Raw genomic sequence first — 13,395 nt, forward strand, 5'->3', positions numbered from 1 at the left:
AAAGATGAGGAAACTTTGGGCAATTTTAATTATCAAATCTGATCAACTATACTTCTAGTGCTGAAGTTGTTAAAAAATATATTTATGCATAAATAGATAATCTCAGTATATCTCACAAAAAATACTTGTGCTGTAAGAAAGCTGCTAGTGGAAAAGGAAAATGTCACTAATAAATGACTGGTGAAGTTGCTATAACTCAAATCTAATTATTTAGCTCAAAATCCAAAACTAAGATACATTAACTTTACCAAAAGTTGACAATTTTTTCCATCTTCAGAAGAAGAAGAAAATTAAACTTATTACTGAATTTTAGCACAGAAGTTACATTAATTTTAAAAATGATATTAAGATATATAAATGCATTGAACACACAGATGTTTGAAAATGCATTAATTTTCATGCCAGTGTACTACTGCCCATAACAATCTGCTTCCAGAGCTCAAAATCCAAACTACTGAATACACTGTCACAGAGGAATATAGGGAACATGAAGTTTCAAAGTATAAAGGCTGGAAGATAAAATAATCTGCAACCACAAAATTTTACCATGCATTCTTTGCAAACGTGCAAAACCATATGAATCTTAATTAGCCTGTGATCTGCACTGCATTTAGCTTTATTATCTATAAATTTTAACCAGCAAAAGAAACTAATTAAGTTTTGCAAATACGTTTCTTAAGACATAACCCCAGATCTATCAAAGCTATAATTGATACTGTTTTTTACATGGAAATAAAGACCATTTTTCAGCTTCTTTTATTCACTGTATCCAACTACCAATTCTGCTGTTATTTTGAGCTTCTAAGCCATGATAGCTCTCTTTAGAATCTTCATTGAAGAACATCTAGTCTTCAGAATAAGATTATTTAACTCCAAAACTCTTTTTATATAGTCTTTTTAAAAAGCATCAATAGCAAGAGCAATTAACCGCAAAATGATACATCTATAATACAACTCTTTTGAGAAATGTTTGGGACAAGAGCCAATTAGTAGACATACTAATTAGTTTCTGTGAAGTTGCGGGTGGAGGCTAGGAGATTTCAAAGTATTTAATATTGTGTTATTATAGTTGGGAGACTTTATTTAAGAAGTTGGTTTTGCAAAGTCATCTAAAATCTTAAATAGTCAAATTTGCTTGAATAGGCTGAATTCTAAGCTCACGGCTCTTATGTGTTTTACTTTCCCTAAATGTATTTTTAGCTTATATTAAAACTAAAGAGGCTGTCCGACTTCAGGAGAAATCACTCCAAAGAATGCATTTTCAATTTAAAGTTAAAAGCTAACAAAAAATGGTGCTACAGGAGAGGCTTAAGTGATTTAATATTTCTTTCAAATTCTGTTGTATGACTACCTTGCTTGTCTCAACATGTTCTGAATAATAAATCAAAAGCTGAAAATGAGAGAAAGTGATAACTATTCACCTCACAAAGGAGCTTTTTCCTCTTCTGAATGCAGAAGGTTTATAAATTCTACAACAATATAGAATTCATTACAAATAATTTTAATATATAATAAAAACAGGAACATTCAAGTATTTCTAGATGTACTGAAAACTACATAAAAACTCAGCTAAATGTTTACAAAGACAAGCATCTGGATAGAAAAATGGAATAAAAATGTACTGAGGATATAAACATTAAGATACCATCTGTGGCTCAAGAAATTTCTGAGCCACAAAGCAGTGGAGGTTAAGTGAGAATATACTGATACTTCAATACAGGTAACTAGTCATACTTCTTTTCCTATTCCTATATATCCAGTATTGGTAATTTCTGGAAACAGCATAATTGATGAAAAAACCATTGTTCTCACTAATGAAAGCTATTCTGTTGTCACACAGACCTATTATGGCCATTCTCAAATTTAATAAGGTGTACAAAAGTAGAAATGTAGGGTACTTTCATGCTCTATACCTTAACATTACCTTTAATACTTTGAGACCCTGCAAAAATTCATGATGTAGGAAAGAGGAATTAAAGATGTCTAGTTTACTATTAGTTATTCTTGCTTAAGCTATTTATTAACAGCTTTTACCCAGCCACATCTCCTCCTTACATTATTTCACCTATTTTTTCTTCTTAGAATAGAGAAATGTAATGCATGAAATGAAGAAAATTAATAAAAAATTATTTAAACAAATAAATCATCTTTTTGTAAGTGAAACAATTTTGTCAGAGACACTTCAGTTAATCACTGTAATAAAATGCTGCACTGTGAATGCACACGTGAAAACTAATATTTTAGGGTAACAGAAGTACCTTAGTCACCCTTCACATAATGCCTATTTTGTAGGCCAATTTTTTTCTTGCAGCTACATATATTTGCACATGCATTTTTCATACCAAAATAATCAGAATAGCTTCTGATCTACAGAAGAACTACCCTTCTTTACTATTTAAGGGATAAAATATTTCCAGTGTGTGCATGTGTATATGCACACTCACACGCATATAGAAGTAGCATATATAATGAGGGATACAGTATCTCTGGTTTATATCTACTAATATGTATATACATGTATATGTAGAATGCACAATTAAATAATAAAACTAAATAACAATTCAGTATGCATGTTACATGTGTAGTATATATAAAGAATTTATAGGATCCTATTTACTCTCTTTTAGATACAAACTATATGCCATTGTTATTTTGAGATGCTGAAACAAAGGTATCCTAAAATAGGCCATTATTCTCTCATAAATATATATTTGCAGTTCATATTAAATTATACTTCAGTTAACTGGCTAAAATTAAACGTGTTTATTAAGCCAAACTTTTACTCCAGTGTGGTTATTCATGGTAACGTGACCTGAATTTACCCTCAAGTTCTGTTAAGAGGGAATTCACTTAATTAAAATTACTCCTCAGATATAATTACTAATGAGATGGGCATGAAAGCATACTTCAAGAACAGAGAGCTACAGGGTTCCAATTCTATTTGTAGAGACACCATACAACCATGAAATATAGGTTGTATAGTTGCTAACTTATTTAATAGAGGCTAATAATACTAAAATCTACAGATTAAAAATATATTATAAATATGCTGTTTTGTAGTCATACTCTCCTTTAAGTTTGCTCAAAAAGTACCAATAACTGTATTATTAAACTGTAGGTATTTAAAATCACATATCCATTACAGTAGCTATTGTATACGTTCACAAAACGTGAACAAAGGCTAAACACAGAAGAGTTGTTAGAATCAGCAAAATTAGGATGAACATGAATGAGTAAATAAAAACTGAGTTTACAAGCCATGAATACAGAAGAGAATGATTTTGAAACTGAACTTAAGAGAGACAGGAAAAGACTAGAAACAGCAAAACATCAGATGGCAGAACAAGAAAAGCACCTGGTAACAGAAGATACAGGAAAGAAGAAACATGGAACCAATTAGGGATGTGAGTAAGAATAAATGAGGTCAAAGAAACAATGAAGCTTATTTTTAAGATCACAAATACTGGAAGCAAACAGAATGTGTTCTGGAAAGGAATGAATAATTATGGGTAGATTAAAAAATATTTTAGAAAAGATAATCATATTAGAAACTGTAAGGGCATAAAAAGGCTGGAGTAAAAACCAACATGTGCAGAGGAATTAATTATTTGTTCTTCACAATATTTGCAAATGCAATTCTGGTGGGAAAACCATGTAGTCACTTATTGGTTATCACACTTGATACCTTTTAGAACAGACAAAATGTTGTACACTTTCTATTTCTCGACGCTACTGTCAAATTCAAACTCAACAAGTTATTCTGAATAAACTAAGTAATAGGAAAACTGCATTTCCCCTAATGGTACAAATAACACACAACAGCTTCCATTCAGTTGTTCATTTCTGCTAGCTTATTTTGTCTGTATACAATTTTATTAAATGCTGCTAGTGAAAAATACGTATAAACTGTTTATAACTACTTTTTATGTTAATTGATTGAATTGAATATATTTTAATATTTGATTGATTGAATACAATGAATATATATATTCATAAATATATATTATATAACATATTGCAATGTATAGTATATTTTATATATATATAACAGATATATATTGGCATAAATGTATTTATGGAAGTATGTTTATATACATGTATATATTTATGGCAAACATAAATACATTTATGGTAAATAGGACCACATCAGGCTGGTGGCTGGTCACCAGTGGGTCCCCCAAGGCTTCATTTTAGGGCCAGTTCTCTTCAATGTTTTTTGCATGTAGGATGTATTTCGGATGTAGGACTAGAAGGTGTTTTGAGCAAATTTGCTGATGACACTGAACTGGGAGTTGTTGACTTTGTTGAGAGTGGAAAGTCCTTGCAGAGAAATCTGGTCAGATTGGAAAGCTGGGCAATCACCAACAGCATGAAAATTAACAAGAGTAAGTGCCAGGTCCTGCACCTGGGACAGGGCAACCCTGGCTGTATGTACAGACTGTGTGATGAGACTCTGGACAGCAGCCCCTCATTGAGGGTTCTGGGGGTTTTGGTTGACAGAATCACAGAATCACAGAACCGTAGGGGTTGGAAGGGACCTTGAAAGATCATTGGGTCCAACTCCCCCGCCAAAGCAGGTTCCTCAGAGCAGGCTGCCCAGGTAGGCGTCCAGACAGGCCTTAAATATCTCCAGAGAAGGAGACTTCACAACTTCCCTAGGCAGCCTGTTCCAGTGCTCCGTCACCCTCACCATGAAGTTCTTTCACATGTCAGTGCGGAACTTCCTGTGCTCTAACTTGCAGCCATTGCCCCTTGTCCTATCCCCATAAACCACTGAGAAGAGGTCAGCTACATCCCCTCAGATATTTATATACATTGAGGAGATCCCCTCTCAGTCTTCTTTTCTCCAGGCTGAGCAGACCCAGGTCTCTCAGCCTTTCTTCATAGGGAAGAATAGTATTGTACAAAAAATAAAATTCACTCTTACTAAACAAACTATTTATTTGTTTGTTTAGGCCTGCTGATTTAAAACTATGCTTGAAATGTAAAGTTATATGGAAATATAAACATCCAGTTTATGCCATGAAGACCAAATTTGTATCTCTCAAAAAGAAGTAAAAATCAGCTCAGGATTTACACTATTTGTAACATCCTTGAATTTACATTTTTTGATCAGATTGTTTGATCATTTATGTTTGCCCTAGCAAGCTGAATATGAGCCAGCAGTGTGCCCTGGAAGCCAGGAGGGCCAACTGTATTCTGGGGTGCATGAAGCATGGCATTGATGGTCAGTTGAGGGAAGTGATTGTCCTGATCTACTCTGCACTGGTGTGGCCTCACTTCAAGTACTGTGTGCAGTTCTGGGCACCACAGTGTAAAAAGGATGTGAAACTGTTAGAGAGTGTCCAGGGAAGGGCTATGAAGATGGCGAAGGACCTAGAGGGGAAGACATACATGGAGCAGCTGGGGTCACTTGGCCTGTTCAACCTGGAAAAGAGGAGGCTGAGGGTCTTCAGCTTCCTCACGAGAGGCAGTGGAGGGGCAGGCAGCTATCTATTTTCTGTGGTGACCAGTGATAAGACCCAAGGAAATGGTGTCAAGCTTCGACAGGGGAGGTTCAGGCTGGATATCAGGAAAAGGTTGTTCACCGAGAGGGTTGTCACGCACTGGAACAGGCTCCCCAAGGACTTGGTCACAGCACAAAGACTGTTGGAGTTTAAGAAGCATTTGGACTGTGCTCTTAGTCATATGGTCTGAATTTATAGGTAGATCTGTGTGGTGTCAGGAACTGGACTCAATGATCCTTATGGATCCCTTCCAACTCAAGATAGTCTGCGATATTGGAAATGTACGCTGTTATCAATAACCCTATGTTCAAGAGACTCACTGGTATAGGATTAGCTTAAATGAACATTATTTAAAGTCTAGTATATTAACTCTGTGAAATCCATATCACAAAACAGAGGAATGACTGCAGGGCTAGGAATTTCCCACAAAATAATGCTACACTGAGGCCTGACATGAAGCTTCTGATTCTGAAGTCCAAAAGCAAATCATTCAGTGCTGGGTAACACTGTCCCTCTGTCGGCCACGACTGCATCTGAAGTTATTTTAATTCATATCTACTGAAGTTTATCAGTCTAAATGTTAAAAGTAATCCTGCACATTAACATTGTATTTCATATACCAGAGGAAAAAAAAAAAAACAACTATAATTCCTGTCAAAAGAACAAAAATCTACAAGATATCGAAGGCTTGATTTTTCATAATTTAAACATTTAAGGCAGCCAGATTCACATTTTGCTTTTTGAATAGCCTTGCCAAAAGCTTATTTACACTAGTACCAGTCTCCATAGATAGATTTTGTTTATCTCATTTCATATTTACATTTTCAATATATTTTAAGAAGTTCTTGTCTAGGTACTGCAGTGTTTAACAATTATATTTTCTTTTTCTTTGTACTTCAACCCATCTAAGACATTATCTTTTACATCCTATAGAGTTCAGGTAGCAAGAAAAAACAGAAACAGTAAGATTAGGTAGCAAGTAAAAACAAAAACAGTAAGATTAAAGCTTTGCTTGGGATCAGTATTAGAAACTGCTCTGAAAACCATTAAAAAAAAAGTTAAATAAGGAGTCGTCATTCTTCTTGGTCAGGTGTTCAAGGAGATGAAGTGATGCAACAGAAACAGAATTTTTTTCCTAAATATGAAACTGAAGCAAAAGAGTACTTTTAAGTGGAGATTTTCAAGTGTCTCAGAAAATTAAGGATCCTTTTTTTTTTTCCTGAGTGTGAAGCTAGACAGACTGTCTCATTACAGAGATTGAGTACAAGACAAAATACTTGCCAACATATTTTTTCTTGTGTCTTAATACAGTGAATTCAAGGATACATATTTGAGAATTGTGGCCTATTATCTGCATGAGCTTATGAACACTTTCTAAGCAAGCAAGGAAAAGGAAAGGAACTCTTTGCCAGAACTACCAGAACTGCTAGTCATGTTAGTAACAGCTTTTTAAAAGGCTTAACTTCAATGAAATGCAGATAAGCACAGACCACAGAGCAAGAAGGCACTGAGTGAATTGGTTGGTAGAACAGATTTTCTTTGAATCTGAGATGCATCACAGTTAAGCAAAGTCTGACTTGTCTGGCCAAAATTTGTGCAATTAAAATGGTAGGTCTTGCTGAGAAGAATACTCCTGAGTAACAAATAGATTGAGATTTCACAAAGGATTTAAAGACAATTGCACACAGGTTCTGAAGGTAAGTGTTAAGAACCAGAGAAGCAATAAGGAGACAGATAAAGTGAAGTGAAATGTTATAAAGAAGTTATAAGGGTAATACTATAAAAGACTTTGACAGCTGATGGTGTAACAGGATGCATTGAGAAAACAGGATATACAGTGCTTCAAGCTTTCAGAAATTAAAAAACAAAACCACAACAATATTTTACATAGCATGATTCATTTTAAAGGCTTGATGCTGCCACTTGCAATGTCAAATGAGGTAGAGGAACTTTCACAAGGAATGCCTGTTTTTCCTGAGTTTACAAATGTTGATGAAGAGAAGGAAAGCGTGAAACCCGTAAAAACACAGCGTCCTACTATGACCATGGTCCAGGAAGTTTGGGATTTCAAGAACCTGATAGAATAGAAAGGGTTTTTTGAGCTGTTTTTCTCCAACAACTTTAAAATTTCAGTGAAGGTAGATATTAAGGAACAAAGACATTGAAGGTGTACTCGTGTTACTAAATTTTCTATATACATTAAATGTTGATGATTCTTTATACAGAAGAAACAAGGAGTTTCAGAAAAAAATATTATTCCTCCTTGCCAACAGACAGCTTTATAATCATAATTCATTTCATCTTTACTTCTGACAATTGACATATGCAGGAAACATATGGCATTAACGGTAGAATCTGGATGATAACATTCAAAATCTTTGGAAAGAAGTCTTATTTATTTTTCTTCTGAGTTCCAGTTGGCTCATGCTTGGATTACAAAAATCTATTGTGACAATCTTCCCAATGAAAAACTTTAAAAACATCACCCAATTAAACACAATTACATTTAAGATGAATCTTAGCAGCTAAAACCTCTACAGAGAAACAGCTGTAAAACTTGTTGTTGATAATTTCTGTGCATGATCTTTGAATATCTTGGGGAAATGACAATATTCAAGTCCTGTAAGATGACAGTTTATAGCGACAGAACAAGTGATCTGTACTTTTCAACAGACCAGCATAGTGAAAATCTTGCTTCTGAGTGATAGCACCTAAGACACTTTTGAAACTGGCAGATCACATTATAAGAAATCTACTATTTTTTTCCTTGGGTAACTAGATGGAAATGAGAGACAGCTTTCTAAAGATCTGAAAACCGGAATGCAAGGTGAGGACTGAATAATAAAACAACATTTTCTTAGCACGTTTTGATAATTATTTTTTGAAGAAACAACTTTAATTATATGAGCTTATACCATATCGATGGTAGGGATGTTGGCAAAAAAATAATCAGTTGCAACAAATGTAGCTCAATAAGAAAAGCTCTATCACGACTTTTCATTCTTACGAATTATCAAGTTTAGTATTTAAGTGGAAGAAATTAATTATACTAGATTTTAAAGGCCTTGTTTAAATGCTGTATTAATCACCACAGCAACACATTTGATGTTAGTATAATGTAATAGAGCTCATGCAGATGTATGCAGTATTCTTAGAATATTTAAAGGAAGTCATTATTCAGTAATTACTGAATGTAATGACATGTCACTTGAAGAGTAGATTCAGAAAATGTAGAATAGAATTGTAAATTTAAAATATATATTTTTTTGAGGTTAGACAGTATTAAGTCTCCACAGGAGAACTCACACTGTAGTGCCAAATAAGTACCTATTTTTTATTTTATTTTATTTTTTTACCTAAAAACTAATGAACATGTTACACAATATTTGGTTCTCACATTTATCAAATATTACAAAAATCTAACTACTGAAAGGCTCTTTGTGAGGACTGCTTGAAACAAATTCCATTAAACTACTGAAGCTATTTAAAAGAAAAAAATAAAATAAAATAAAATAAAATAAAAACAAACACAAATCCCTGCCATGAATGTTGGCATGGTGCCATTTGTGATAAAATAACCAGTTGCTGTCATCTAATAATCGAGGTCATATAAATAATATTAAATTTAACGTTTCCTTTCTCTTCTTTCCCAACTGTAGTAGTCTTCTTGAAATTATAGTTTTCTTTAAAAGTTATGCAGGGTGGGAAATGCAACATAAACAAATGGTTCTTGTTCTTCTATAATCAAACCTAAGACAAAAGCTTGATAACAATTATAAGCCAATACAGCTTGTGTTTGGTTTATACTTTTAGTATTCTTTAAAGTCAATATATGTACTATTTTCAAAAATGAATAAAAAAAGGAAGCAGATAATTCTAAAACAGGATCAGTGTTTGAATGTTGTTCATCCCCAGCAATCAGCATAACATCAATTGCCAGCCATGCTGAAATACACAGCAAAAAATAAACAACAACAACAAAAAAAAACACTTAACAAATGCTTAAAAATGAAAAGAAAAAAAAAAAGGGAAAAGGAAAAAAAAGAAGAAAAAACAGAATTGAAAAAGTGGGCCATCAAGATCAGATATAAGCAAAATGCACACACTTTCATTCCAGGCAAAAGCTTAATAAAACAATTTTTAAAACAAATGGCAATATTGACAGACCTGTGGAGGAACCTGCCTCCTTTTTTGGTCAGGGGATGTGACATACACAGCTTGTGCATATGCATAACTTTTGAACCGTGGTTTTGGAGAAGGTGAAGGTCCCTGGGGTACACTGACTGTAATCTATGAAGAAATTAAAGGTGGAAAAAACAGGCATATGAATAGGAACACAGACTTTAGAATTAAACCAAGGATTTTAAGAGTAAATATAGGAAGGGCATCAGCAGTTATATTTTTCAAGGACAGTGAAAAATTTACAGTCAAAATTGGGCTAATATTAAGGGAAGGAAAGCTCTCATTTAATTGACATCCCACCCCGAATGATATAAACTTTCAGGACTCAATCCCAGCAGAATACCAATATGAATTGAAGGTTCTTCAATTCCAACCATGAAAGGCTGGAAAAAGAAAAAAAAAAAAAGTGATCTTGTAATAAATCCTGAGCAAACAAAGCCAATGCTCATCTGCTCACCGTGAGCAGATGCGAATCCCAAAAGCAAGACAGAGATTAAATTCAGAACAAGTATACTAGGCCTAAAGTCCACTAAACACTTAAACAGAGACTATTTTGATTTCAGTCAAAAACATAACTGATAAAGGAAGCATTATTAACTGCAGGGATTATGTGACTGTTCTGAGAGGCCGACTATGAGCTGAGAACAAATAGTCTTAAAATACAAGTCAGTGTAAATGAAATACTAAAAAAAAAAAGTAATTAAAAATGTGTCATGAATATGGAGAAATGGCAATATCTACTCTGTCAAAAAGGCAAAAGGGTCTCTAACGTGTCTCTGTTTAAATGGAAATGGAATCCAGGTTTTGTGTTCTCCCTTCCACATTCAAAACACCCAGTGCTGTAAAAGAGAAGTGCAAAGCAAATATTTCATAAAAAGTTAATTTTTAAACAGCCAAGTGCAAGTGAAAAGTAATACAAAAGTACATTTCATGCAGACAAGTACCAAGTACATAGGACAATCTTTACCACAGATATAACTGAGCCATTATGTGACTCTGTGATTCTTTTTTTTTTTTTTTTTTTTTTTTTGCTTTCTATTGGACATCTATCTAACATCAAACTCCTGGGACATGCAAGGGAAATAACCACGTTACAGCAGCAAGATGAAAGCAGAAAAGAAGAGAGCAAGAACAACTCACTTCGTGTGAAAAATGCTCTTGATGATGTACTTGAATGTGCTCCTCTCTGGTGACCCTTGAATGCCGTGGCAGCATTTCCACCTCCCTGATGGCCTCCATGGTGACTTGCTGGGGTAGAACTTGGAAGAGGGAAGTCACGTACATTAAGATGGACTTCTTATCTGGACAGGCAGTTGCAACGTCTGGAAGGAAATTAACATACATTATTTCAGTTTCCACATTAGACACTGTGCATGAGAAAATAGCCAATCATCTTCATGGAAAGTTGATAGACTAATGAGTGATCTATTGTCCATGTGTGTTCTCCAGAGACTAATTAGAACCCTCCAACCAGTTCCAAAATTAGAGACCAAACTTGCATACCAATAAGAAGGAGCCAAAGTTTAAAATGGTAATTTTGTTTTCTCATTCAACATGAAATTTCCTCCTGCATTTGTTTAGTCAAAATGCACACAGTATGCAATTTGACAGCATCATCCTCATTAAACAGGACAAGACGTAGGAAAAACTGCATTTTCTTCTGATGTACGAATACTGATTTTTTTTTTAAAGGACTATCTCATTTTCATTTTCAAAATTGTGCTTTGTATGTTTTCTTCGTATCATTTAATCATTAGCAGTAAGAGTTATACAGAAAAAAAGAAAAAAATAATCTAGAAAGCATGTTCATCCAAAACAACTAGTGAAGTCAACTGCTAATATAACTACATAGCTCTTATATTCTGCGCAGTCTTATATTCTTCCTGAAGCCCATGAATGACACCTAAGAAACATTGTATCCACAGACATTAGAATACATATTAGAACCACTCTATTAAAAGTGTACCTATAAACTCTGTGCGGACTATAGCAGTGAGTACAGGAAACTTTGCAGGAACACAAATGTGATTTCAGATTTTTCACATACTTATCATGTATATACATGTAATCATGAAATGTCTTCAGTCTGACTCAATGTTTGCTGTGATTTAACCTCAGTAGGCAGCTAAGCACTGCACAGCAGCTCGCTCACTGCTCACTCCCACACCCAGCTGGATGAAGGGAAGAGAATCAGAAGAGCAAAAAGTTAGAAAACTTGTGGGTTGAGATTAAGATAGTTTAATAAGAAAGAAAAAGAAAATCAGAAAAGAAAAAAAAGATGAAAAAAAGGGGGGGGGAGGGGGGAAGTTACTTCTAATACAATTGTTCACCACCAGCTAACTGATGCCCAGTCAGTCCCTAAGCAATGGCAGCCCCCCAGCCAACTCCCCCCGGTTTTATTGCTGAGCATGATGCCATGTGGTATGGCATATCTCTTTGGTCAGCTGGGATCAGTTGTCCCAGCTATATCTACCCCTTCCAAGCTTCATCTGCACCCAGAGCCTACTCACTAGCTGGCAGCTTGGGAAAAGGAAAGACCTTGACTCTATGCAAGCACTGATCTGCAACAACTAACATATCTGTGTGTTATCAGCACTATTCCACTACAAATCCAACACATAAAAACATACAAGCAACCAAACCGGCACAACATGTCAATAACAATTTGTAAAAACAAAACAAAACAAACACAAACCATGTACATGTAAGTTACATAGTAGCTCTTTGAAGAAGTTTTTTGTTATTTGGCATAAAAGTTTACCTCCCATACTTTGTCTAGTGAATCAAATGTAAAAAGACTGTTGTACAAGAAATTTATCATTAATTCCATACGTGCTTAACATGAGTGCTAGCAGAAACACTCTGAGAGCTCTGAGATTTTACTGTCCAGGTTGCCTCAGAGAAGCTGTGGAGTCTCTCCCTCCTTGGAAGTCTACAAAAGCCACCTGGACACGTTCCTGGGCAACCTGCTCTGGGTGTCCCTGCTTGAGCAGAGGGTTGGACCAGACAACCTCCAGAGATTCCTTGCCACCTAAACCATTCTTTTATTCTGTGAAATCAATTTTGGATTAGCTAAGATTTCAGTACAGAAAAAAAATAATTAACGTATTCTGGCAGACTCAATAATACGTCTCATTCTCTTTTCCTAGAATGCAGAATACTCCACATATATTTGGAAATCAACAAAAGATACATGGTCCTACAGGTATGTCCTATCAGTATTTTTGGTTTCAATTTTGGACTTATCTTTAAATCTTTATAAATTATAAGAGATTTGAAAACCTAATTCTATGTAGAAGTGGCTGGAAAAAATGGCAGAGTTCCCAACCCTCCTCTTCTCCTTTCCCTCTCTCCCTTACCTTCCCCCATCTTATTATCTCAGTAATATCACAGTATACAGAATATGCTTATTTTAAAATATACATGACATAGACTTCATTTATATGACACTGTTTCAGTGCTGGAAGTATTCAGCTGTGACCACTGTCTTGTCCTCTCATTAATATTTTAAACAAAAAAGTGTTCAGTTCTCCTCAGTGTCTACTTGTAATTGATGCTTACAAGAATATCCATGTCGTTATAAATACAACAGTACACTCTGAAAGAGAACAAACATTTGTGCCAGCTGTGATTCTTCCATTTGTTGTTCATTATTTTCCATTTCAGCTGTTCTAGCAATCAGATACGTAAATAGCTTATTATTTAT

The 13,395-nt window shown here is 34.7% G+C and overlaps 1 protein-coding gene across 12 annotated transcripts in view; it reads right to left on the minus strand.

Moving 5' to 3' along the window:
• The window catches only part of DMD (dystrophin), a 1,246,037-nt gene that overhangs the window by 792,867 nt on the left and 439,775 nt on the right, over nucleotides 1-13,395 (minus strand). For 10 of the 12 annotated variants that reach the window (XM_084515483.1, XM_084515486.1, XM_084515488.1 and 7 more), the window contains exons 8-9: nucleotides 10,830-11,011; nucleotides 9,675-9,797 (exon numbers count right to left, since the gene is read on the minus strand). In XM_084515483.1, the coding sequence (XP_084371609.1) occupies nucleotides 9,675-9,797; nucleotides 10,830-11,011 (305 nt within the window). The remainder of the gene's footprint in view (nucleotides 1-9,674; nucleotides 9,798-10,829; nucleotides 11,012-13,395) is intronic. The other 2 variants (XM_084515490.1, XM_084515489.1) reach the window with 1 other exon arrangement.

The sequence above is a fragment of the Aythya ferina genome (genome assembly GCF_964211825.1).
Source record: "Aythya ferina genome assembly, chromosome: 1".
Classification (NCBI taxonomy): Eukaryota; Metazoa; Chordata; class Aves; order Anseriformes; family Anatidae; genus Aythya; species Aythya ferina.